This window comes from Sebastes fasciatus, chromosome 1 (assembly GCF_043250625.1).
Source record: "Sebastes fasciatus isolate fSebFas1 chromosome 1, fSebFas1.pri, whole genome shotgun sequence".
NCBI classification, from domain to species: domain Eukaryota; kingdom Metazoa; phylum Chordata; class Actinopteri; order Perciformes; family Sebastidae; genus Sebastes; species Sebastes fasciatus.
In genome coordinates this window covers 25,885,045-25,910,556 of record NC_133795.1, presented here as the reverse complement: position 1 = coordinate 25,910,556, position 25,512 = coordinate 25,885,045, and the positions used below count along the sequence as shown (strand labels likewise).

The following is a 25,512-nucleotide window of genomic DNA, read 5'->3' as shown; positions in this document are numbered from 1 at the left end:
ATAGACAATCATGCGATTAATTGTGATTAAATATTTAAATTGATTGACAGCCCTAGTTTCAACTCTCTTGACATTCATTGCAGTTTGGGATTTGGTTAATGACAGTATTTTGAATTGGGACTGAATTAACCCCATTTCTGAAAGGACTACCTTTTCTAAAAGCTGTCAGCCTTCTTTGCCCCTTTTCTCCTTCTGAATGCACCAAAACAAACCTGTAACCCTCAGGGCAGAAGCTGCCGACATGCCTGCTACCTCGGTGGCACTCCATCTCCTGCTGTGTGTTGGGACCCCAGTTTCCTTTTTCTCCAAAAAGCTTCTCACTGTATTCTCAATATCTTCTATGTCTTCTGCTGCGAGCTGCTTTTCAAGCTCTTTTTGCACCTTGCTGTTTAAATTTGTTGTTCTGTGCACATGAGATCTTATGATGTGTTCTTTCTTTTCCTTCCCCCCTCTTACTTTTTCAATCTATCATCTTCTCTCTCTCTCTCTCTGTGCCTCCCTTGCCTTGTCTTGTGTGGCTCAGTCATTACTTGTTCCAGGGAAAAGTCCCAGTAAATATGGACGCCGAGGCAGTGCCATAGGGATAGGAACAATAGAAGAGGTTCATGTATATTTCTCCCTTCTTGTTTACTATTTTTGTCTCTAGTTTATACTTTACATTTGTCTTATAATGTCTCATAATGTAAGTTAGTAGTTTAAAGGTTTTTAGATATTGATATATGGTTTTAATTATAAATTAATTCATTCATTCATTCATTCATTCATTCATTCATTCATTCATTCATTCACGCAGTAGCTTTCATTCATGAAAGAAAGGGCATGATCCACCTGAACCTGGACTGAAGGATGTTATAGCTCATGTGTCTTGTAAATCTTGCCTATAATGCTTTTACAGGGGATCTAATTTCAGATTATTGCATTGATTCCATTGCAGCAGATCTCAGGGCTTCATGCATGAATTCATTCACTTCATTTTACTTTCAAATTTGTTCTTAAACACAGTAAGCAGAAAGTAAGAAATTCAGAAAAGAAAACTGTAAACAGACTCCCACTTATGTTCTTAAACACACTCATTGATGAATCATACTGCATCTTGAATTAGCACTCTTGAATTGTCTACCAGACATTTTGAACAAAATAAACTCCACAGTCTGCCCTGAGTACCCGAAATAGATAGAGCTGTCAACGTTAACACGATAATAGAAAAATGGAAAAACTAGCATGGCTAATTTGTTAATTAATTTCCAATAATAAATATATACATGCATTTGCATAAAGCAAGCATATATCGCGATTAAATATTCAAATCGATTGACAGCCCTAAAAAAAACAAATAGGAAACCATCAGCATTCTGCTCGACTTTTTTTTCATCAGAGAATATGTGTGTATTCATCACTTCCTGCCAGAAACCCAGAGCATCATGGTTTCGTAAAACATGTTGCCAAATGTGTCATTACAGGATTCATCGAGTCATCACTTCCTAATTTATTTCCCAGCATATTTCTACATGTGAACATCTTCCACTCCAGTAGCCTACTGTGTCATGTACTGTGTATATATACTGTATGCTGTGGTTGTGAAATGGTTTTACTAGCCCCATAGTGTGTGTCTGACTTTCCTCTCCCTGCCCACCGTCAGTCGTTGATCATTCCCGGGAAAAGCCCGACCAGGAAAAAGTCTGGGCCCTTCAGCTCCCGTCGCAGCAGCGCCATTGGCATCGAGAACATCCAGGAGGTCCAAGAGAGGAGGTGAGAGGACAGAGCAGAGCTGCTCAGCAGGGAGTGGGTAGTAAGGAGAGAAGAGTGTCGCAGCAGATGGAAGAAAGGCATTACAATGAGGAAATCAGAAGACACACTGTTTAATATACAAGCTCTTGTTAAAGAGGGTCAGATCATCAATGCCTTGCCTTATTTGTTGTGCTTCATGCACGCGTGCGTCAGCTAACGTGCATGTATTCTAGTTCAGTTAAGGCCCCCTTCTTCAGATCTTACAATGTGCAGATGATATGAATGCGTTATAATATTCATCAAGAGTTTGTCTAATGTGTCACCATATGAAATAATCTAGCTGACCATATTTTCACGTGTCAATCTCCATTCCTGTCCTGAAGCCGAGAGGTGTCGCCCAGCACCCAAAGGACACTGGAGGGCAGCTTCTTTTCACAGGAAAACAGATCAGACAACTCCTCCAATCACAGCTCTCCAGAATTCCCTGCTACTAAGAACAGGTGACTATTATTTAAATTATATAATAGCATGATATATTATATTCGCACACATTGAGAAGTTGTTTGTGATGATTGATTACTTGGGTGGGTGGATAGGGAAAACATTTGTATAAACTGGAACAGCAAACAGCATCTGCATGGCTGATTACTCTCATAAGTCATAAGCCTTTCTAGCCACTTTAATGAAACAAGCCTACGAGTTCACATTATCCTTTCCATTATGTTCATGTTTGGTTGTTGTTGGTCCAACAACCCTCTCCTCTCATTCTGCAGGAGGCACCTGCAGGTGTCAAGATGAGAAACATTAGAATCATTTTTACACCATGAAAGGGATAGTTGGGGTGTTTTGAAGTGGGGTTGTATGAGGTACTTATCCATAGTCAGTGTATTACCTACAGTAGATGACGGTCGGCACGCCCCCAGTTTGGAAAAGCAGACTTGAGTTACCGCAAGGAAGCAAAGCAATGTACTGCTGTGGACGCAGCCGGCAGCAAAACATATTTTAGCCACCTAAAATAATCAATATCAGTTTAAGTTTACACTATATTTTGAATATTTTCACCGCTTTACCTTGCTGTCAGACAGCCCTTTCCGACGGGGAACTGAAGCCAATTTGTTTGTGCTATTGTGTGACTTTAGTTAGTTCGGATTTTATCACTAACACAAACAAACTAACCAATCAAGGCAGCGGTAGACCAGCAACCCCTGTGTTCTGCGAGGTAAAATTACAGTTTTTTTCAATGGAGTCTGGTGGCTTTGGTGAGAGCATAAATAACAGCTTCAGTTCCACGTCGGAAACAAAGACTCTATAGCTGTCTGACAGCAAAGTAAACCAGTGAAAATACTTTAAAGGTCACCTATTATGCAAAATGCACTTTTCCATGTCTTTTAAACATCAATATCTGTCCCCAGTGTGTCTACAGGCCACCATAGTATCATAAAAGACCATCCTCTCTCTTTTTCTCCTGCTCCGTTTGTCCGGAAATGGGTGTCGAAAAACGCTGCGCAGCTTTTCCTTCTCTTCTGACGTCGTTAGAGAAATGCAAGCCATGTAAGGGTTTCCTGGTCGAACCAGAGCAGAACCTTCAGTAGCTGACCCCGCCCCACAGCGCGTCACTGTCTCTCCTCCTCAACCTAACTTGAGCAAAGTCTGCAAGAACCAGCAGAACAGGCTTCATGTACTCCCATCATCTAAATATAACATGTTCTTTCACAAAGGCTTTATGTAATTACACTGTTTAAACAGATGATATTTATATATTATATATATTTGATGTCATGCATGTAGCAGAGTACAGGTAGTAAATAGTGACTTGTAAGCAACACAACACATTTCTGTTTCACAGTCAAACTTTATTTGAGTTGACAGATGACAATATTAATTATTCACAGCATTTGTAATCATCTCACCTGTTAGTTAGTTATGTTAACATGGTACAGGAGAAAGTCTTCAGCTCTGGTAAACTATGGTAAGCTAAGCTCCGGTGGTCTGTAGTCATGGTAACACAGAGACAGCTACTACTGTAAATAATATACCATTACTCTGATCTTCCATACATTTATCTTTTAGCAGAAATAATGAACTGACTACTGTTTCACATCTTCTATTTTCCACCCTGATGGTCGCTGTGTTTACACACCGTGTCATAGCGGTAGCATGTAGCTAACCCGTTAGCATGTAGCTACATGCTAACGGGTTAGCTACATGCTACCGGGTTAGCTCTGTATCTACATGTAAACAGAGCCATCTGCTCTCAGCTGTCTGCTCTCAGCAGTCTGCTTTCAGCTGTCTGCTCTCCTCTGGGATGATTCTGTCGGTCATTTCTCACAGATGGATCTGTAAAGACAAACGTAAAACAGAGTGTATGTTTACGGTTTACAGAGTTGATGCATGAGGTAAACACTGAGCTAACTAACAGAGATATAAACAGCATTATTTACCTGAGAGAAACCGTCAGGAAAACCTGGAATCTGGACCGCAGATGTTCATCATGTGTCGCCGATTTCTGATCAGATTCCTCCGGTAACGTGCGCTGGGTGAAGTTTCTGGTTTATAAACTTTAAAGTAGTTTATAAACTTTATTCTAGCTCCTCTCTCTCCACTCCTCTCTCCAGAGCTTCTCCGGGAGGGAGGGGGAGATAGTGACGCTGTGTTGTTGAGGAAGTTTGATTGACAGAAAACGCTGACCAATCAGAGCAGAGTGGGAGGAGACAGGCTGTGAATCAGGGGTTTTCAGACAGAGGCTGAATTAGGCTCTGAGGCAGGCAGACTCAGGCTGCAGTATGAGAAGAATAAAGGGTTTTTTGAACATTGCAGCATGTAAACATGTTCTAGTGCAACATTAAAATACATCTATGAACCTGGAAATGAGCATAATATGAGACCTTTAAATATAGTGTACACTTAAACTGATATTGATTTTTTTAGGCGGACCTTTCTTTTAGGTGCCTAAAATACGTTTTGCTGCTGACCCCGTCCACAGCAGTACTTTGCTTTCCTCCTGTGCGGTAACTCCCGTCTGCTTCTCCAAACTGGGGGCATGCCGACCGTCATCTACTGTAGGTAATACACTGACTATGGATAAGTACCTCATACAACCCCACTTCAAAACACCCAAACTATCCCTTTTAAATGTGAAAACATTATATACATGCATGGACTAAAGTTATACTGTATCTTGAATAGTCTTTTCCTGGGTCTTAAAGTCTGCACTTGGAATGTATTTGTTTAATGTGGGTATGTCAGAAATATTGTGATATCCTGTAAGTTTTGGTAAGTATTGCCCTACATAGAGCTAATTTAGAGGGTTGCATTTAAAACAGACGAGCTTCAAAGATTACCTGGCACAGATGCAAACACGCTGCTGTCACACTGCTTCAAAGTGTTACTTGAGGCGCTGTGAAATGAAGATGATGAATTAATTAGACTTTTGGAAGGAAAAGTAATAAATACAACATAGGAAAAAAAAACTTTTTGATTGTGCTGCCCAAATAAATCAAGCGTGTGGAAAGACACGCAGGTGTTTGTGCGGTCAGAGTGACCCAGGTGTGCAGTTTGGCGATGTGTTGCAGGGCGCCGTCCATCCCCGAGGCTCAGGACCTTTCCCGCTCCTCGTCTAACGCCAGCAGCTTTGCCAGCGTCGTGGAAGAGCACGAGGCAGAGGAGGAGTACGACACTGGACTGGTGGGTGGAGACGGACACAGAGATGATAACACATAATGAAAGTGCATTCATGCATACCACTTCCCCAAAACAGCTGGCAGCTTCTCACTGCTGATGATATATTTATTATTTCTCTCATTTTTACTGTGGGGGGAAAACAATAATCTATTTGTTATGGCAGGAGGTTTAATGGATTTCACTATATCCCTATAATGACAGGTCTCAAAATCTATTGCATAGTAATACATATTAATGTGTTTATCCATTTCTTTCACTTGCAAAATTTTTCATCTAAAACGGAGAAAAAAGAGAGAAATGCAAATACAATCACTGCGTAGAGCCGTGGTTATGATTATGCTGTCTGCTTGTCCCTGTTATACATTGTTGGGCAACATTTCTAACTTCCTTTACCCCTCCTACAGGAAAGTGCGTCTTGTGTTACGCCACTCAAAGGAGAGTCATTTGTCTACGGCTCTGCGGTGGAGGACAGTTCGTGCAGTACCAGCCAGGGAAGTTACCCAGGTGGGTTTAGGAAGTTAAGGTCGACTGTTCACGTGTCCAGAGTATGTGGGGAAAATAACAATCTGCTTCCCGAGCAATTAATATCCTTGAGTGATGAACTTACCACCAAGTCTGTCCAACTTAGCAAACTCTGAATGAAGTTCACTATGCCCTAAAAAGTACAGCATTGCAAACTAATGTATCTGTGATTCCCACTCAATTCTGTTATGCTGCACATCCTGTTTCACCGATGATTCACTCTGAACCGTTAATCTTTTGCATGCTGGGATATCCTTTTTAGGCTAGAACAGCTGGCAGCATTATGTGCTTGAGTTTATTAACCATGACAGCCACGCATCTGTCGCCTCCTTCCCAGCAGCGACTCGTCTTCAGCAGCAACCGGACGGAGCGAAGACGTCAGAGCCGAAAGGGACAGACGGTCGACCCAAGACGGAGCGCCCCTCACAGGAGCACAAGTTCTCATCGGTGAGACAAACTGCTTGTCATCAGTCATTAGGTGACACTCGGATGGTTTCACTCTGTGTTTTACGAAGTCACCGGACAGAATGTTCCCTCTGGTTAATTGTTTAAGGTCATTTATTGAGTAGAAAGACCAGATATTCACTACTTCGAGCTCAGATATGTTTATTTTTTCAGTTTTATGTGATATCTTTGGCTTTTGAAGATGTCACCTTGAGTTCTGGGCACTTGTGATGGGTGTTTTTTTTCTACTCTTTTCTGACATTTTGGTGACTAGACAGTATATCAACAAGACTAAGAGTCTACAGCCACACTAACAACTCTGTGAGGCTGTAGTCGGGTACGGTGGTGCTTTGAGCTAAATGCTAACGTCACATTGCTGTTCACCATCTCAGTTTAACGTGTAATCATAATGACATTGGATAATTTGCACTTAACACAGGGAATGTCATTCGTTTTGCAGATATTTGGCAGTGGGCAACCTCAAGTTCTTAAAAGTGAAGCCAATGCGGAAGTGCCTTAAACTTGCATTCTTTCTAACAGCCAGCAGGGGGCGACTCCTCTGGTTGCAAAAAGAAGTCTGATTGTATAGAAGTCTATGAGAAAATGACCCTACTTCTCACTTCATTTATTACCTCAGTAAACATTGTAAACATGAGTTTATGGTCTCAATCGCTATTTCATTTATGGTCCCATTTAGAGTCAAATAGACCATAAAGCAGGGTATGCTTTAGGGCGTGGCTACCTTGTGATTGACAGGTTGCTACCACGGCGTTGTCCGGTCTGGGAATTGTCCGTGTTTTCTGTCTTACAACTTTAACCCTTTCACAGTGTGTTTTCACTTCATGAAAGTTAATTGTAACATTTTGGTCGCCTAAAAATTTCTTATTCAGCGTTGGGTTGTACTTAGCTCCATCCTCTCGTGTCACCTCGGGTTACAAAAACCAAGATGGTGATGGTCAAAATGCAGAATTCGAGGCTTCAAAATGGCAGTTCACAAACCAATGGGTGACATCACAGTGACTACGTCCACTTCTTACATACAGTCTATGCTCCAAACCACATACAGTATGTGAACCTCCTGGTGGCACTAGAGAAAAGTCAGGGGATCACAAAAATAGTTGTTGAGATATTTCAGTCTGGACCAAAGTGAACGACTGACTGAACAGAAAAAGAATGGACAGATTAATCAATAATGAAAATGATCATTAGTTGCTACTCAGATGTTTTGTGTAATGTCAGGTCTTCTGTTGTTGTATTTGTATTAACTGTCATATCTTCTCTCCATGTTCGGACGCAGAACTGTTAGCCACACTCCTCTGATCACTGCCTCGACATCCATTTTCAGGTTAGACATGTTGGGGCTACGACTATAAAGATTTTTTTTTTCCTTTTCCACATTTGTTTTCTCCTTTCTTCTCACATTTGAACCCCTCCTTCATCTGCCTCTCCTTTATGTCTGTCCCACTTCTTCTCCTTTGTCTCAGCATTCCCACAAGAGGCATCTTTTGCCAAAAATGAGCCAAGGACGCGTGAACTCCACCACTGACGCAGAAGAGGAGCCGAGTTAGAAGCCAGATCAAGAGACTGACGGATCTTCCTTTGCGTGTTTGGCACATGGATCTGCTGCCTGTCATGACAGACGCCCAGCTCCACGGACATGTACCTACCTGTCGCCCTCATTCCAGCTCCACGTGGAACCCTCCTTGAAGGCTCGAGGCAAAAAGGAAAAGAGACCTCCATACCCACGCAGCATCACTACTGACTGTCATCCGCCAGCAGAATAAGTCTGGCTGCCTGCTCATTCTTCAGGCCAGTAAGATCTGAAACCTGTAAACACTGTTGTGTGTCCTCTTTACAAGATCAGGATTTGAACAAGTTTAATCTGAGAGAAATATACAAGACCGATCAAACAACTGGTGTTTGTTTAGCTTGTGAAACAGTCTATAGAGAGAGAGGGAGAGTTGCACTAGAGAGACAAATGTTTTTATTTTTAATGTCAACCTCACATCCCACTGTGATATTGTACATGGGTTCAACTTTGATGTACCGGGTGTGTGTGTGGCTGTCTGTCGGGCCACTCTTTGTGTTTTATTGATCTATTCTTCTTCTTCTGAGTATTCTGCAGTGGATATTTGTCGTGTTTGACGACAGCTTCGATAAATCTGTCTTGTTTTTGATGGAGGGTACTTCTGTGATGCTGTTGTTGGTGGCATCAGTCACCTTCCTCCTACAGTAGGTGGGTAAAATATACCACAGGAAATGCATCCTTGATTTTTAAATTAAAAAAGTCTGTAAAAAACAATATTTTAAGTTAACTTTAGACTCTATTCATGATTTATAATTAGAGTACAAATGACTGTAGTGCCCCAACCAGCAACATGCATCCTCGATCCACACGTCAAGGTCCTGCTGTTTAGACCTTCGTCTCCAAATCCTCTTTGTCACACACCACTTGTTGATTTGATGTGTGTGTATACAACGGTACTGTGCATGGTGTAAATCTGCTTGCCAAAAAAAAACCTGTCCTCTGTACACTGGTGCCATGCTTGACATTGAGGTGTTGTCCCTGTGATTTGTTTTTATTGAAAAACCAGCCAACATCTCCAGACGCAGTGCACATTGCTGATAGAGAGCCAAATGTCACAGTTTCCTACTTTTTATTTGTAAAGTGTTAATATATGTACCGTGACCCTAAGCACTACATTTTCAGAGTTATTTCGAAACACTGACCTTTATTTTTTTTTTTTTAAAAACAACCTGATTTGTTGCTGAAATATGAATTACACTGTGACTCGTCGTCTTGAAGTTGCCTTTCTAATGATTGTGAAGGAGGGGTCACATTTAAAAAGGCACCACGTTGCCGGCTGGCTTGAATGTAAAACTAGGAACACATGTATTTATTTATACATGATTATCTGCCACAATGAATGGGGATACTGTGTCACCTTTTCATGAGCAGAGAAGCTTTTTCCTGTCTTCAATTTGTTATGGAGGAAAGAGCTGATGAGCGGGAGTTTATTTCAGTGACACGACTGAAGCGGACATGAGGTTTATTGTAAATTAAAGACTGCATTTACAGTTTGTGACAGCCTGTACACTGTAATCATCAAGCTGTTTATAACTACAAATCACAACATTTAACTCTACAGACAAATGGCATAGAAAAACTATAAAGATGCATTTTTTTGGTAATAATTACACATATTATGTGTATTACAGCTTTTTTTTTTAAAAAGATATGATTTGAAATGATTCTCCTCTGGATTTTGGAAATGCTTGACTAAGTGAAGTGCGCCCTCTTGTGGTTCTGTATTATTATAGCACATCACTGTGTGGTACCATTCATCTATAACTGTGCTTGCACTGTACGCCGACGACCGGTCCCAACCACAACAACATTGGGAGTGAATCCTCTATGTGCTCGATTCAAATGATTGTATTTTTGTTTTATTGTCGACTGTCTGCTTAAGCCCTCGTTCAAAAGACATGTTTGTAAATATTGCTTTACATCCTTTTTTCGTAAATAAAGCCAACAAAAATGTTTAATAAAGATGAAGACGCGTAATAGATCATGGAACATCTGGGGTAATTCTTCCTAGACTGATGGTTACTGTGAATTTAGTTTGGAAGTGGTGAGTATTGCAAAATGATTGATGAGAAAATTAAGAAAATCTCTCCTTCAACCTAAAGTTAGGTCAAGGTGCTAATGTTTTCTTAACAATCTAGTATCTTGAAACCCTCTCTAACCCATCTTCTCCATCCACCGTTCAGTTTCACATCTCCAAGTTCCACCACTTGAAGTCGAACGGCTCCCTGCGGACGTTGGAGCCACAGTGCACCTCTCCTAGCAGCTTGTGGTAAGAGGCGAAGTCGTCGATGAACGTGCAGTTGAGGCCCAGGCCCTCCATTAGGGAGCACATCTCCGCCTCCAGGGTGCAGCGTCCGTTCACCTTGGGGCCAAAGGGCTTCGGGATGCCGAGGTTCTTCCCCAAGACGATCATGTTCACCTATAAACGAATGAGACAGATCATGAGACTCACAGATTTCAAATTGGAAACAACCATTGGAAAATGATTGCAGCGAAGCAACATGTCTGAACGCACCATGTCGGGGTAGTAAGCCTGTGCTCTGAACTCAGTCTCCTTCCTTTTCTCCACTACTAGCTTGAAGAGGATCGGCAGGTCTATGATGTCCTCGTCCTCCAGGCCCAGCTCTCTCTTCAGCACATCTCTGTTCCAGTCGATGCAGCTCTGGGAGAGAAACAAGACATCATCCATTGCACATAATGTACGATACACAAGTTTTATAACTCATTTTTGCTCATTATGCCTCCATGCCAGCGACAGCCGTAGCCAGTTTTCCGTTTGTCCGTCCCATTCTCGAATCGCAAATTCTTCAAATTTGGCACAAACATCCACCTGGACTCAAGGATGAACTACTTCAATTTTCGTGGTCAAAGGTCAAGGTCACTGTGACCTCACGTCCGTCCCATTCTCGTGAAAGCGGTATCTCAGGAATGCCTGGAGGGAATTTCATTACATCTGGCACGAACATCCACTTGGACTCAAGGATGAAATTATCATGTTATTTGGCCATAATAACAATTCATGTGCTAATTATGACAATTTCACACAAATGTCTACTAGGATAAAATGATGAAGCGATGACATTTTGGACAGACTTGGATGTAAATTGCAACTTGACTTAGCATACAATCGTGAGGCAGTAATTCTTGTTACATTCTGTAACCTCGTTCTGTCTCTTATTAGTAAAGCAATTCTCAAAAATCAATGTTACAAAATGCGTTACACAAAATAGGCTAAGCATTAAAAACAAAACACACTAAGATGTACCAGTGTTTTGTGTACTAGTACTATAGTTTATCTTTGTTCGGGCAACTTTGCTGCAGATAAAAATTACACTATGTTGCTACAAGTATATTAATTAGTAGGTTCAGCTGCCTCGGGCACACCCGTTGCTGACAGATCCATAGAATCACCCATACAGGAATGCAATTGCTGTTGGCAAACAAAACATGTGTCACACTGAAGAGTTCAGTAAATGTCAACGTGGAATTAACCTGACTTAACCTGACCCAACCTGGCTTCTCAGATGGTTTGTTACACAGAACCATCTGAGAAGCCGTCATTGGAAACTGTTTGAAAAAGAGCAAGCACTTGGAAAAAATACTTGGCAGGTGATTGGACGAACTATCTGTCAATCAAACTCTTGCCGAAGCCAGTCGGGAGAAGAGCGAAAACATCCCCTTCATTGACGTTCTTTGCTCTTCTTTCAATGAAGAAATACTCTCCAGTTCTGATGCTATTGTAGCATCTACGCTAACCTCTTCAGGAGCCGCCATTGTTGTTTTGAACTAACAGTCGCTCCGTGTCGTCTCACAAACACCTAAGCCATGCCCCTAGCTGCCAGTAGCTCCTCACAGGACGCTGACTGGTCCGTGCTCTGGCTTGCCAGACACAAACACATTACTTGAAGCCTGACAAGATGGACTTTCATGTGATATGTGATCCCGCAATTCTCGCGTGATCTTGTGACATCACAAGAATCCAGCTGCGGTGCAAGGTAATGACAGGATGCCATCTTTCCAATGAGTCCAATGTCTGTCCTGCTAGATTTGCCCCGGTCAGTGCAAAAATCAGCAAACAGAACAAGGCATCCGAGAGCTGAAGCACATAGTGTGTCAAAAATAGTTTTGAGCTTGGTAGGGCTGTCAATCAATTAAAATATTAATCGCATGATTGTTCATTATTAATGCTAAATTAATCGCACATTTTTTCATCTGTTCAAAATGTACCTTCTTTAGGTTTTTAGTTTAATATGATATCTTCCCTCTAGCTTTAAAAATGAGCCCGCTACAACCTCCGAAAGATTGATTGTGTTAATGCGTTAAAGAAATTAGTGGCGTGCCCTAGAGGGAAGACAAACTGCCTCTGGAGAACATGTCAGTATAAGATGTCGTGTTTCATTTTTTAGGCTTAGCCCCTTAGTTCCAATGAAGGGAAATCCTACTGCCACCACAGCCTGATCTTAACCACATCCAACACCTTTGGGGTGAACTGAAAGGCTGACAGTGAGCCAGGCCTTATCTCCCAACATCAGTGCTCCCTCTTACTAATGCTCTTGTGGCTGAATGGGAGCGAATCCTTGCAGACAGGTTCCAAAATCCTGTGGAAATCCTTCACAGAGAGTGGAGGCTGTTATAGCGGCAAATCGACAGCCATAGTTTTGGAATGAGATATTCAACAATAAGATACAAGTGTAAATGTCTGGCTGTACACATACTTATGGCCACAAAGTGCAGATTACAGTACGTCCCAAACAGGATACTAGATTTTCTGCTTGGATTTTCACAGATTGAACAAATCTTTCATCATCTTTTCTGGACTCCGGTCTACAATCCCACTCACCTGTACGTAGTTATTTTCATGTTGGAGACGTTCATCTTTAAGTATCTCGTCCACTGTTTCTGGTTTTTCATCCTTCAGACCTGAGTGGAAGTGTTTTGCAGAGTGTTAAGAACTATTTGTTCACTGTTAAAATGAGCATCGTACAGACGATTTTCCACAGATAATATTGTTAAAGACGGGTCTACCATCAAACAGTTTGGCTTGTCCGTGTCCTTTGCTCTGTAAGTCTCTGAATAGTTTGTAGCCTGCGTCTGGGCTGGCCAACAGGAGCCGAAAGCCCTGTGCACAGAAAACACAAGAGACAAAGATAACACCGGCTGTCTCATTGTCCACGAGAGATTATACAATCCCACAATGTTCATAACCGCATATCAGGATCAACCGCTGACAGCAACAACTATTCGATGGTTCAGTTTAAGAGAGACTATTTACCTTTCGGTCAGGTGCAGGAACAAAAGTCATGAATTCATCCACGTGGCCGACATAGAGCCAGTCGGAGAACAAGGCAATGGGCTCCTGGACCTTCTGAGCCCACAGGAAGTCTTGAACTACTTTGGTCATGTTGCGTCCTTTAGTTGCCCTTAAGAGAAAGATAGAGATGCAAGTAATGTTAACAAATCTTCCTGTGCTACCCTACAAAGTCAGGGACTCATCTCTGGATCTGTTACAAACTCACGTGGGGAAGGCCACTCCGATGATGATCCTGCCCAGGGGGTACTCTTTTCCATTCACAGTGACGGGAGGACTAACCTCCAGATTACCGAACGAGTCCAGACTGCTCACATGTTCTTTCTCGGGCACCCTCGTCACGTAGCCGAAGTTGGGTCCCTGAGGACACGAAGGTGGTTAAAGATCGCCTCCACAGATGAAAAATACTTTTGCTTTGAACTATAATTTGTGATTTTCTGTAAGAAAATTAAATTAAAAATGCTTAAAATTACGTATGTTCTATCTCCCTAATTGGAAAATCCAGAATCTATGAATATGCAAATATTTTCCATTTCAAAAGTTTAACTCTTGGATGCAAAATTATCTCTAACGTAACTGAAAAGGTTTTTTTTTTCAGTGAATGTCTAGAGGTTTCAAGTTTCCACATCAAACTTGTGCAAGTTGCATATTGGACCACAATTGGTTTCACAACTAGTTATGTCACAAAATCCTGCTTGTACGTACACACCTTAAAGGGACAGTGTGTAACATTTCAGGGGATCTATTAGCAGAAATGAAATATGAGATTCATAACTATGTTTCATTAGTGTATAATCACCTGAAACTAAGAATCATGTTTTTGTTCTCTTAGAAGGAGCCCTTCATATCTACATAGGGAGCAGGTCCTCTTCATGGCGGAGTCCGCCATGTTGCTCCACCATGTTTCTACAGTAGCCCAGAACGGACAAACCAAACACTGGCTCCAGAGAGAGCGTTTCACATTTTTACGTTACCTAAAGGCCACCGTAGTTCTCCAACGCGCTTGTGAAACGTGAGCCGCAAAGTGCAAAACCGTGGTACCGCCAGCCGCCGTCTGACTTACGTTGCTCCTAAAATAGTGTTATTATAGTAAGGATGGTCTCTGAGCTAAATGAACGGCGTTACTATAGCTTTGCACTCACGTTACCACAGTCTAGGAAAGGGAGGAGTGAACGGAGGGGTACTCAGTTGGTTGCAATCCGCAACCACACCACTAGATGCCACTAAATCCTTCAAACTGTCCCTTTAAGATAAAATCATGCCGCTATCAGAGCATTTCCGAAAACATTTTGTATCTCCAAACACTTGATTTCAAGATATATTTGAGTCTCACCAGTAGCTCACTATATGGAAAATCCTTGAGTTCTCCATCTCGAGGGGAATCCAGAACAACAGGAAATCGTTGATGAGGTGAGTCGATGTAGCCAAACTCCAGCTCATCCTGAAAAAGAACACTAGTTATATTTCTTATCAGAGGTTTTGATGTGAAATCCACTGAGCACTGCCACTGTTGTTACAGTGTTTTCAACTCCACTTTTTCAGAGTTGTGATTTTTCAAAGAAGCACATTTTGTCAGTTGTTGCTCTTTTTAAGTTAAACATTCAGTTTTTTTACCTGCATCCAGCGATCTCCTCTGTTCATATACTCGTGGCAAATCTTCAGCTTGTAGCCGCTCTCTGCAACGAGGTTCCTCATTCCTTTAAGGAACTGGTAATTATCAGATGTGCTGACACGGTGACCAAAGAAGAGGAAGAAGTTTTCTTTAAACAATATTGTGCAATGTTCTTGTCATTTCAAAATGCTAAGTCATCTGGCTTTATGTATCTTCAAATTCTACCAATAACCAACATCTTTATCCAAATTATATTGGTTAAAACCAAAAATTAAATATTAAAAGAATGAATCAATAATGGTATGTGTAAAACCACAAAGAAAAACTGTGAATCACAAGTGTGTAATTTTCTTGTTGGTATGAGTTCAAATGAAGGGGGATGTGTAACACTATAACCTACTGTTGACTCAACTATTGTCCCCGTCATCTTTATTATTCATCAGTGTGCTCTTACCTGCAGACAAACACCTCTGCAGGCTGGAGGGTGTTTGGTGTCATGATCCACGGAGCCACTCTGAACACGATGGAGTCTGTGAAGATAGGCGTCTCAGGGAGACCCTGTTCAAACATAGAGGCTGCTGAGTAATGTAATGTAATGTAATGTGACCAAATACATTCAAATTCACAAGTAATCTACTAAAAATCTAGTCTAACATTACAACAATGTGATCTAGAACTGATCTAATCTTTGTTTTTTTAGTAAATAAATTCACTTCAATTCAATACATAAAATGTGTCAAGTTCAGTTATGTTGTTGTTGCGTGTAAAAATCACTCTTGACCCTTGGAAATAGTGGTTTGGCCAAAATAAATCTTATATCAAGGTAGCTTTGTTGAGAGCTTTGAACTAGATTGACAGAGAAAGACAGTAAGATGTGGTTGAATGTTGTTGTTTTTTTCATCATGTGTTTAAAGACCCCCATTTCAGGTAAGGAAATCCCTATCAAAGGGGTTATTTCTTGCACCACAAAACGGCATTATCTCATGGCCGTCTAGCAAATACTATGTGCGTGCCCTTAAGGTGTGTATAGCAGAACATTGCAGTTCCATAAGATGTAAAAATATTACCCACCCTGTTGCAGCACGTTTTATTGAGGCTGGTCATGCAATTTCTGCTCTCCGGTACATGGCATAGAGAAAGTGACTTTTTCTAGAAGAGGGGGCGATTTTGGATCTATTACTTAAATACTTTTGTCTCTTATGGCCTATATGTTGATTTAGATGTAAAACCCTTTATCTGACCTTGTATAGAGTTTATTGTCTATAAGGACATAGATACCTAGGCGTCTTCCCTCTATCTCTGTCCTTAACCTTTTCTACTTCTTTGATTCTTTCTATAATATAATTGTTTTCTCTATGTAAAAATGTTTGGGTTTTTTTCAACAAAAGTTTTTTTCTATATAAAAATGTTTTCTTCCAACATTTTTCTAATATTTCTCAGAAATATTTTTCTAATATATTTCTAATACTTCTAATATGTTCAATATCTATGTATCTGTTATGTTTCACCTAATGTTGGGTGTCATTATAAGGCTGTATTCTAGACACTTAGCTTTTCTGATAGTGATATGGAGACTTTTTGATGACTGTACAACCAACGTTTTTTCTAATATGATTCTTATTATTATATTATTTATATATTATTTTTATTTGAATGCCCTAATGAATCAGGTAGCTATGTGCTCCTCCCATAATATGTAAATGAGAGGACATTGAGGACACAACTGCCTATGAGGGAGCACACCTGTGTCTTATCCCCTATTCAATGCCTGTGGAGCCGTCTTTTGTCCTGTCAAGACTGTCATGTCAAAACGTTGGTAAATTAATTAATTAAATAATTTTTTTGTGCGACTATTTTACTACTTACACTTGTTTTTTAATCATGAATAGTTCTATAGAGTAACAAAGATGATTAACCAGCATAAGGAACTCATAGTAGGAGATGATATAAAGATGTGTAACATCGTGGTTGTGTTGAGTTGCAGATCTTACGGTGGAGATGGGCTCTAACAGACTGAGGTTGATGCTGATGAGCCCATTGAAGTCTTTGTCAGGAAACCTGAGCCCCTCCACGTAGAAGTTCATCTCTCCTTTACCTCCGAGGTAAGGCACCTCCTGGGACAGGACCTCGCTGCTCAGCACCAGCGGGTAGTCCTTCACGAAGATGTTATAGAAGAGATTTATAGCTGAAGTGAGAACGACAGAAACAAGGCTCAAATACTGAGGCACAGTAAGGCAGAGCACAGTGCCTTAATTAACCAGTTAAATTACAGTCACATTACATCATGTGTTCCGGGGCTTTCTCACTCCACATCTTTACTCACGCCATGTATTATTCCCCCTTTCAGAGGACCTGGACCTGAAGACTCTGACACTCTCTGCGTCCCCCTGAGAGATGTGCATGGTGAGCTTGTAACCCTCTGGGAGTTTGGCAGGGCCTCTGGTCCGCACTATCATGACAGACATGTCCTGCAGATCTGAACATCCACAAAGAGTCATGATAATGTTGTTCAAGAGTGTCATTCAGTCCTACACATTATTTTAAAGGGACAGTGTGTAGGATTTGGCAGTGGTGGATGAAGTACCTAAAAGCCACACTTGAGTAAAAGTACAGATATCCAACCAGAAAATAACTTTAGTAGACGTTAAATTCACCTATTAGACCAAAACTTGAGTAAAAGTCTTAAAGTGTCTGATATTTACTGTACTTAAGTATCAAAAGTAATTTTCTGATATTATATGTACTTAAAGGGACTCTATGTAAGAATCAGAAATGCTTGTTAACAGCGACACCTGTGGCCGTTAAGTCAACGAAAGACAGCGTCCTGTTGCTCACGCTCGTGCTCGTTCTACATAGACATGAACGAGCATCGATCAAAACATTGAGGCGAAACAAGTCAGCTAAAACACAATATCACTATATTTCACCTGCTTTGCAGGAATGTTATCTGACCAGACGAAGGTCTCTCCGTAAATTGATGCTGATACTGTGTTTTCCTGCTTCAGCCTCCCGACCGTGGTCAGAAGGAACAGTACTTTTATTGAAATTGAAAGTAAAAGTACAAGTAAATGCTGTTAATAAAAAAGCAAGCAAGTCAGAATTTTGAGATTCATGAAGTTTACTCCGCTTAACATGTACCCCACCTTAAAAATGGAGGCTACATCACAATTCAACAAAAAGTCACAGGTAGCATGTCGCATGATCTGACATGCAGCCTGCCTGGACTTGAGCGGAAATCGAAACTTAATTACAGCTTTGCATTTGGCCATCACGCGAATGATGTAACTTGCAAGCTAGGACCACTGACTTGCCAAACCTGCTTGCTTGCAATAGTAACGAGTAACAAAGATGCTTTGGGGAAATGTATCAGAGTAAAAGTATAAATTTTATTTAGGAAATGTAGTGGAGTAAAAGTGAAAGTTGACAAGTAAAGTACAGATACTCCCAAAAAATATATAAGTACTGTTACAAAGTAATAATACTTCAATACATTACACCACTGGGATTTGGTGACATCAAGCGGTGTGGTTGCAGATTGCAACCAACTAAATACCCTTCCACTCACTCCTCCCTTTCCAAGACTGCAGTAACATGAGCCGCCGAGTGCTAAACCGTGGTAACTCCGTTCGCCTCACTCAGAGGCCATTCTTACCATAAAAACACGGCTCACGTTACCACAGTTTCGCCAGCGTGTCGGAGAACTACAGTAACATCAAAACACGAAAGTCTCTCTCTAGAGCAGTGTTTGGTTTGTCCGTTCTGGACTACTGTAGAAACATGGGCGAAGCAACATGGCAGACTCCGTGAAAATATGAAGGGCTCATTCTAAGCTAACGAAAACACAACGATTCTTAGTTTCAGGTGATTATACTCTAATGAAAACATAGTTATGAATATTATATTACATTTCTGCTAATAGAAATGTTACACACTGGCCCTTTAAATGCACATACAACAGATACTGTACATGGCATAAATGAGTGACTTTTTTCCGCTTTTAACTCTGAAACGAAATAATACGGTGGTAATATTTAAGATAACTACTGGGAAGTATGCACCCACGCATAATGAATAACACCTGGTTTCACTATCAAATTTCAGCTCTACTGGTTTGTCTACAAAGTCATTCGAGAGGCCTACTTTATCAACCCGCCCTCTGCACTCCCGCAGAGGTCTCTAGGCTATTTACCCTATCAACACTTTACTCTGCTGACTTTGCTAATGCAAACATGAGAGGCCTTTTAACACTGGCAAGAGTTCTAAAAAAGTTAATGGTGCAGAGGGAAGAATTAAGCGGTGAACGAGAGGCTGTACTGGTTTACCTGATACTTTGGTGACGGTGTCCTGATCCTTATCTAGTATCTTCCAGTAGGACCGCTCTGAGTCACAGTTGACCAGTAGGATGGCTCCGTGACCATTAGGACCCCATTTCCAGGATCCCTAACAAATGTTTAACAAACCAGACATGAACTAATTTGATTTGCAGTCTTGTGGAAAAATCTAAAAAGGTACAAAACTGTGAAACAGCTTGGACTTTGAGTTCAGACTTAGGAAATACATAAGAATACATAGAAACAAAAATTTGTTTAAACAACACAATCATAGAAAGATCTTGCCTCCGATGGAGAAAAAAGTAGAGCAAAAAATCACACACAGTAGGCAGAAACACTTTAAAGTGATTAATATGCAGCGCTGGGTGTACTCCATAAATAGAATCCTGTTCACTTTGTTACACTTCATTGTTTATCAGAAAGTGAAAAGAAGAGAAAATATCTTCCGCATTCGGCGTCAGACTTTGAGCTCACCTTATTAGGGTTGTTTTCCTCCACAACACCATCTCTGTCAGCATCCACATCCAGAGAGATCTCTGCGTGACAGACAACAGTTTGTTTATCACAGAGTGCCTTTAGATATCGCTATAGTTGTTTATATATATATTTCTATATCACAATTTATGTGTATGTGAATCAACTGCATATCCAAATATAGACCGTTCCAGTTAATATACAGTACATCACCACTAATGCTGGCCAAAGAACAACTCAGAGTTAAAAGGTTAAACAAATAATTGGTTGTTATAAATCCTTTTTTGTTTTATTCCGTTTTAACTTACCAATAGCTGTCAGGTGCAGCACGGCTCTCCCCAACACTTCTTTATTCTCATCATAGTACCGGAAAGACAGCTTATAAGACAAGGGCACACGTCATTTAGTTATGCAAAATGACAATGAAAATTAAGAGTTGTGCAACACTGCAAAGCAAAAAGCTCTTGAGCCCCGTTCGATGTGGAATATCTTCTCTGGCTATTTGAAAAGGGATAAATTGTTAATCAAAATAAGCAAAAGGTATGAATTCTTCAAGGAGGCTGAGTTTGACTTTGATGTATTTCTAGCTGAACGTCTACTCTAAATCATAAAATTCCTCCAACTGCAAACAATTCAGTTTAGAGGTCACAGATTTCTGTGGTTTGGTTTCTAACTACTATTCAATATCTGAAGTGCAAATATTTAAAAATCGTCCCAAGAATATTGGCGAACTGTTTCAGGGAAATTGCTAAACACTCATCAAAAATAAAATAAATAAATAAATTTGTGACTGTTTTCACATTAAATCTTCAGTAGCCAGAACGTTTTTTGGCATCATTGGGCAAAAAGTCCATAATAACCTTTCAGCATATTGTAATTCAAGTCTTCTGAGAGGAGAAAACTAAACTTCTGCACCTCCTCTTGGCTCTGTTTTCAGGCTCTAAAAAATCGTCATTTCAGGGAGAACGTTCCTGTTGGCTGTGCTCTGGCTGGTGGGCGGTGCTTGGTATTTCCTCAACTGATCTCAACATGGCTGCCGGGTCCCAAACTTTCTAATTTTACAGCTAAACAGTACACTACAAGAAGTTTCTGAAAACATTTGAGTTAAGAAAAAGGCATTACAGCAACTGAATATTGATTCATATTTGATCAGCGCTGCCTAGTTTGACCGTTTGGTCGGAGTTTGCGAGTGATGGACAGCCGCCTTTCATAGGCGGCAGCTGGACCGCAGCCTCCAGCTCGGCTCTGACTGGTTGTTTTCCTCCGGTCTGTGAAATCTTGCAGATGCCATTAGGAGCATTGGAGGACATCGGAGGACACAGAGGCACATGATTTTTTTCAGATTACCCGTCTCATGCACTACTGTCAGGATATAGTGACCGTTTTAAAAAATATATATACTTTTTTTAATCATATTTGCTGCTTTAACTTGAATCATGTTCTTGAGTGTGCATTTTCTTTCTTTCTTTCTTTATTATTTATTAATTTTATTTATTTTTATTTAAATGGCTCATGTCCTAGAGCTGTTACATCAGCAAATATTTTAATCAAGAAATTTGACTTGTGACATCAGTTTCATGCACTTTCTGTCCCACTTTACCTTGCTATCATTTTCATGTTCACTGGCCTTGCTCATGCGGATGAGCAGCACTGCGTTTCCATTGAGAGGGATGGGAGAGAGGTGGGATGTCTCCTTAGGCGGCGGGCTGATGTTGTACTGAATTTTGTGGGTGCACTTCACAGAGAAGAACTTGGAGCTGGGAGGGGCACTCCTGAGAACGAGAGAAACAGCAGGTTTTGATGCTTCTTGCTTGTATGTTTATACAAAACAGACACACTGTATTACTGTAATACATCTGTGTTAGAGCAGATATTTGTTTATAGCAAGGAAGAGCTTTGATGCATGCAGGCGAGCCACAAGCTCAAATTTCCTAACAGGTGGAGAACCAAAGTAGCAGCAGGAGTCATGATGAAGTTAGTCAGTCTATATTCTCTATTGCTCGGACGGTTTATTAAAACAACCAATTGGGATGATGTGCGCTCACACACAGACATACAGACATAAAGTTGCAAATAGAAACTGAGGTTAAAAAGTGGCAGAGTAAAGAACTAGAACAACAGGTAGTAAAAATGTCCTGTTTGAGCCTGTTTGTGGACGCGGCCTGGAAATATCAAATAAATAGCTTTTAGCTGTTTCTAAAGAATTTATCAAGTGAAGACAGGCCTATATCAGACATAGGATGACATTCTGCTTAACCAAGAAACCCGATAATCCCACACTAAGCTATCACCAGATCTCAGGTTTTCCCCGTGTCAGCTATTTTGCGGTAATGTCGTTACCACATATAAGTATAAAAATAGGGACCATACAGTCACATTATCAACTGGATGCGGATAGGATATGGATATGGATTATGGTCTTAATAAACAATGCTCACATTCCCCTATGTACATTGAAAGATTTATTAGTTGCTGCATTTGTTCCCCCTGTTCACACTGGTTGTGAAGCGATCCCTAATGGGATTCCAATGTAAGTAATGGGGGACAGAATTCACTCCAGAGCTCTCTGTTCTGTTTCCCAAACTTTTCTGGGGACCCACTTTTTAAAAATGACAAACCACGGCCGACCCAATTCACAATAGTCTATAAATTGAATTTGTGCGTTAATGAACATTCCTAACCATTTTTACCGCCGTTTCGACATCACCTTATTTCATCTGGAGTAAGTAAACCAGCCATGTTGACGACATATTTGATAAATAAAAAACAATGTATTTAGTCGGAGTTAACATGCTCTTTTTTTTTTCCTCCCATTAAACAAACAGAATGTACGCTAGCCTTTCAAATTAGATTCAATGTTATAGAGTGCTACAGGAATGAGTCCTAAAACCTGAAAATGAGTTGGTATTTTAGCACTTCTGGTTCCCTCGTCCAGAAGTCAATGGGTTTTTAGTGAGATGCCTGAAATGAAGTCTGTGGTTAACACAAGCTGAAGCGATTTCAATGTTTTGTTCTACAATATAAAATGTCTATAAATATCCCACTCGTGAATTTTGAAGAGGCGGTTACTAACAAGTGGCTAAATGAGACTACTAGACGACTCGTCCGCCTTTACAGTTGTGTGTACTCACGCTCATGCGACTGTGGAGTAGTTCGTTTATAGCCTAATGTTAGCTTTTTACTTCAGGCGATTGCATTCACACTTCAAAAATCATAATTTCATTTATGAAGATTATCTTGTTGAACAAAACTTTTAAGTATATTAAACATGCGTTTGCCACAGAGTTTATTTTCTGCAATAATTCAAAACCCAATGTAAAAATCCCATTGGCTCTTTGTGAAGGGAACCCGGGCGATTCTAACTTCCTGGTTGGCCTACAAAAATACGTCATCCTGTAGGACCTAAGTAGGCTACAATTATCAGAACAATACGAACATTCAGGCTCCCTCATGTGGCTCAAACGTGTACTGCAGATATAAATCTTGAATAAAAGACAATGGAAGAAATTTTGCAATTTTATTTGGCGACCCTGATAGAGTCTCCTGCAACCGACCTGTGGGTCCCGACCCAGTTTGTCAAAGCAAGTGAGTATCTTCCAAAATAACTTTTTTAGTATAAAATTCCCTCTTTGTGTTATTACCCTACCCTTCCACCGGATTACAAAAATGGGATTTTATAGTATAAAGACTTTAGAAGTTATCCACTTGGTTTTACTATGTTGAACTGCTGAAACATCCATTAGCTTCAGCTGACCTTTGAATGTCATTTTGCACGGATCAAGGACTGTGGATTTTGTCTCCCCATCACTGACATTCCTACCGCGTTAGGACACGATTTCTTCATGGCCAGGGGCAATGGCTACAGCCACCAACAGCACTTTCAATACAGAGTATTTAAAAACAGCCCTAGAATCACTTTATATGACAAGGCCTCTAGAAAGGGTGTGCCAGTCTCTCGCTCTGCCATGCGGTCTGTAATCAAGCCTGGCTCTGTTGTGTTGTGGAGGCTGGCATTTGGCACAACGCACTGCCTAGATTTCTTTAGAACAACAAAGTCTCTTATGTTGGATGGCAACAATAGAGGACTGTTGACTGTCTCCTCTGTACAAAACAAAATGTTGAGGACCTGAATACAAATGACATCCTCCCCACAGCTCTATTGATGTGGGTTAACAATGGACATCTTATACACCCAGTTGCCAGTTTATTAGGTATACCTATCTGAAACCAATGCAGTCTAACACAACAAACCTGCGGTAAACACCACCTTCATGAAGGTTACAAGGTTTAGTTTGAGTTGAAACTGTTTTAGAGAGGTTAATTATTCAACTTTATGGTCATTTTGGACGACGTGGTGCTGTTGAATTGTATTACACTATACTGAGTGGTGTTTCTGAAATTTAGTCCACCCTTATTGATATAAATGGGGTGGAGTAAATGAGTATAATTCAACAGGATTATAACTGTAGCTGCCTAAATGAGCACAAAGTTGACTCAACAAATCTCTAAAACAGGTTCAACTGATACTCTACTGCAACTGCATTATAAACTGCATGAAGGTAGGGTTTATTGTAGGACTGTTGTATCCAAAATAAAATCTTCTCTTCTCACAGGGCTCCCAAACTCAGGAATGCACTTCCTATAGAGATACGATCATCTAACTCTGTATCCACTTTAAAAACACTTTTAAAAACATTTTTTTTAGGATAGCATTCCTATAAGTAGAAGGGTATAAATATATGTATGTACGTATACATCCATTTCTGGACACATGTGTACATTTATACACATGTATGTATATATATATACACTGTATATTTGTTTTATCAACTTGTCCTACCATTTTACCACTTTTATTATTATTGATATGTTTTGTGATGTTCTGTTTTAGCAGTTACCATTATTTGTTTTACTCTATCTGCTTTTATTTTCTGATGTTCTGTTTTAACAGTTACCATATCGTTTACTTTATTCATCTGCTTTTATTGTCTTGTGAAGCACTTTGTAACATCCGTTTTGAAAAGTGCTATATAAATGTATTATTATTATTATTATTATTATAATAGAATAACATATTTTCATAATGACATAGGCTACTCTAAGTAAACTCATACAGACCAGGTGCATCTTTGTGTGTGTGTGTGTGTGTGTGTGTGTGTGTGTGTGTGTGTGTGTGTGAGTGCGTGCGTGCGTGCGTGCGTGTGTGCGTGTGTGTGTGTGTGTGTGTGTGAATGTTTAATAGAGCAGGTTGAATAAGAGCCTACTGTACCTGTTCAGGTTGACATTCAGTTCCGAGCCGACCACGCATACAACGCTTGTAGTGTAGTTATAGTCTACTCTGAGAGTACGGGAGTGAGTCATGAATGCCGTCATCCTGCAGTGTGTGAACCACTCAGACTATCTACTGACACTAAATAGCCTAGATCTTTTACGTTATCAGGAAGAGAAGACGCAGACTGGTCTGTATTTGTAGCTCCACAGTCTGTGCTGAGAGTAGACAGTAGTAGACAGGTACATACTGGAGGTTTATGCCTCTGTCTACTCTGATTGGTCCAACTTGCTGACCCCTCCCTCAGCGTGTCTCTTGTGTGCGTCTCTTAGTGATGGGAATTCCGGCTCTTTTTAGTGAGCCAGATCATTTGGCTCAGTTCACCAAGAAGAGCCGGTTCTTTCGGCTCCCAAACGGCTCTTCGTTTCACCACTTCTGCCTTTTTATAATTCAGACAAATTTAGCGTTGTTTTGACCTATGATTAGTATGTGTGCACATATATCACTTAAATTATTCATTATAATTTCCAGAATACCATAATTTTACATGCTGCT

General features: G+C 40.5%; 2 protein-coding genes across 15 annotated transcripts in view; one reads left to right on the top strand and one right to left on the bottom strand.

Moving 5' to 3' along the window:
• Positions 1-9,942, top strand: part of rap1gapb (RAP1 GTPase activating protein b) — a 136,586-nt gene extending 126,644 nt beyond the window's left edge. For 9 of the 14 annotated variants that reach the window (XM_074639943.1, XM_074639937.1, XM_074639893.1 and 6 more), the window contains 7 exons: positions 524-601; positions 1,640-1,749; positions 2,112-2,228; positions 5,283-5,412; positions 5,814-5,913; positions 6,269-6,378; positions 7,860-9,942. In XM_074639943.1, coding sequence (XP_074496044.1) covers positions 524-601; positions 1,640-1,749; positions 2,112-2,228; positions 5,283-5,412; positions 5,814-5,913; positions 6,269-6,378; positions 7,860-7,943 — 729 coding nt within the window. In that variant the 3' untranslated portion in view covers positions 7,944-9,942. Of the gene's footprint in view, positions 1-523; positions 602-1,639; positions 1,750-2,111; positions 2,229-5,282; positions 5,413-5,813; positions 5,914-6,268; positions 6,379-7,672; positions 7,721-7,859 lie in introns of all 14 variants that reach the window. The other 5 variants (XM_074639920.1, XM_074639977.1, XM_074639912.1 and 2 more) reach the window with 3 other exon arrangements.
• On the bottom strand, positions 9,806-25,191 carry padi2 (peptidyl arginine deiminase, type II). The gene is made up of 16 exons (XM_074639992.1): positions 24,958-25,191; positions 21,289-21,460; positions 19,997-20,066; positions 19,689-19,750; positions 19,206-19,323; positions 17,207-17,359; positions 16,875-17,068; positions 15,338-15,441; positions 14,886-14,997; positions 14,605-14,712; positions 13,480-13,631; positions 13,236-13,383; positions 12,989-13,082; positions 12,804-12,883; positions 10,479-10,625; positions 9,806-10,382 (listed from the first exon to the last, which is right to left on the bottom strand). The coding sequence occupies exons 1-16, from the start codon at positions 25,059-25,061 to the stop codon at positions 10,149-10,151; spliced, it is 2,052 nt and encodes a 683-aa protein (XP_074496093.1). The 5' UTR covers positions 25,062-25,191; the 3' UTR covers positions 9,806-10,148.
• Positions 25,192-25,512: the final 321 nt, after the last annotated feature.

Bases quoted from the DNA above. Each gene is read 5' to 3' on its own strand.
- padi2 (XM_074639992.1), bottom strand. From the start codon at position 25,061: ATGACGGCATTCATGACTCACTCCCGTACTCTCAGAGTAGACTATAAC. The intron at 17,069-17,206 runs GTGAGTAAAGAT...TTCTCACTTCAG, and splicing joins AAGGGGGAATAATACATGGC to CTATAAATCTCTTCTATAAC. The intron at 14,713-14,885 runs GTAAAAAAACTG...GTTCTTTTTCAG, and splicing joins GAGGAGATCGCTGGATGCAG to GATGAGCTGGAGTTTGGCTA.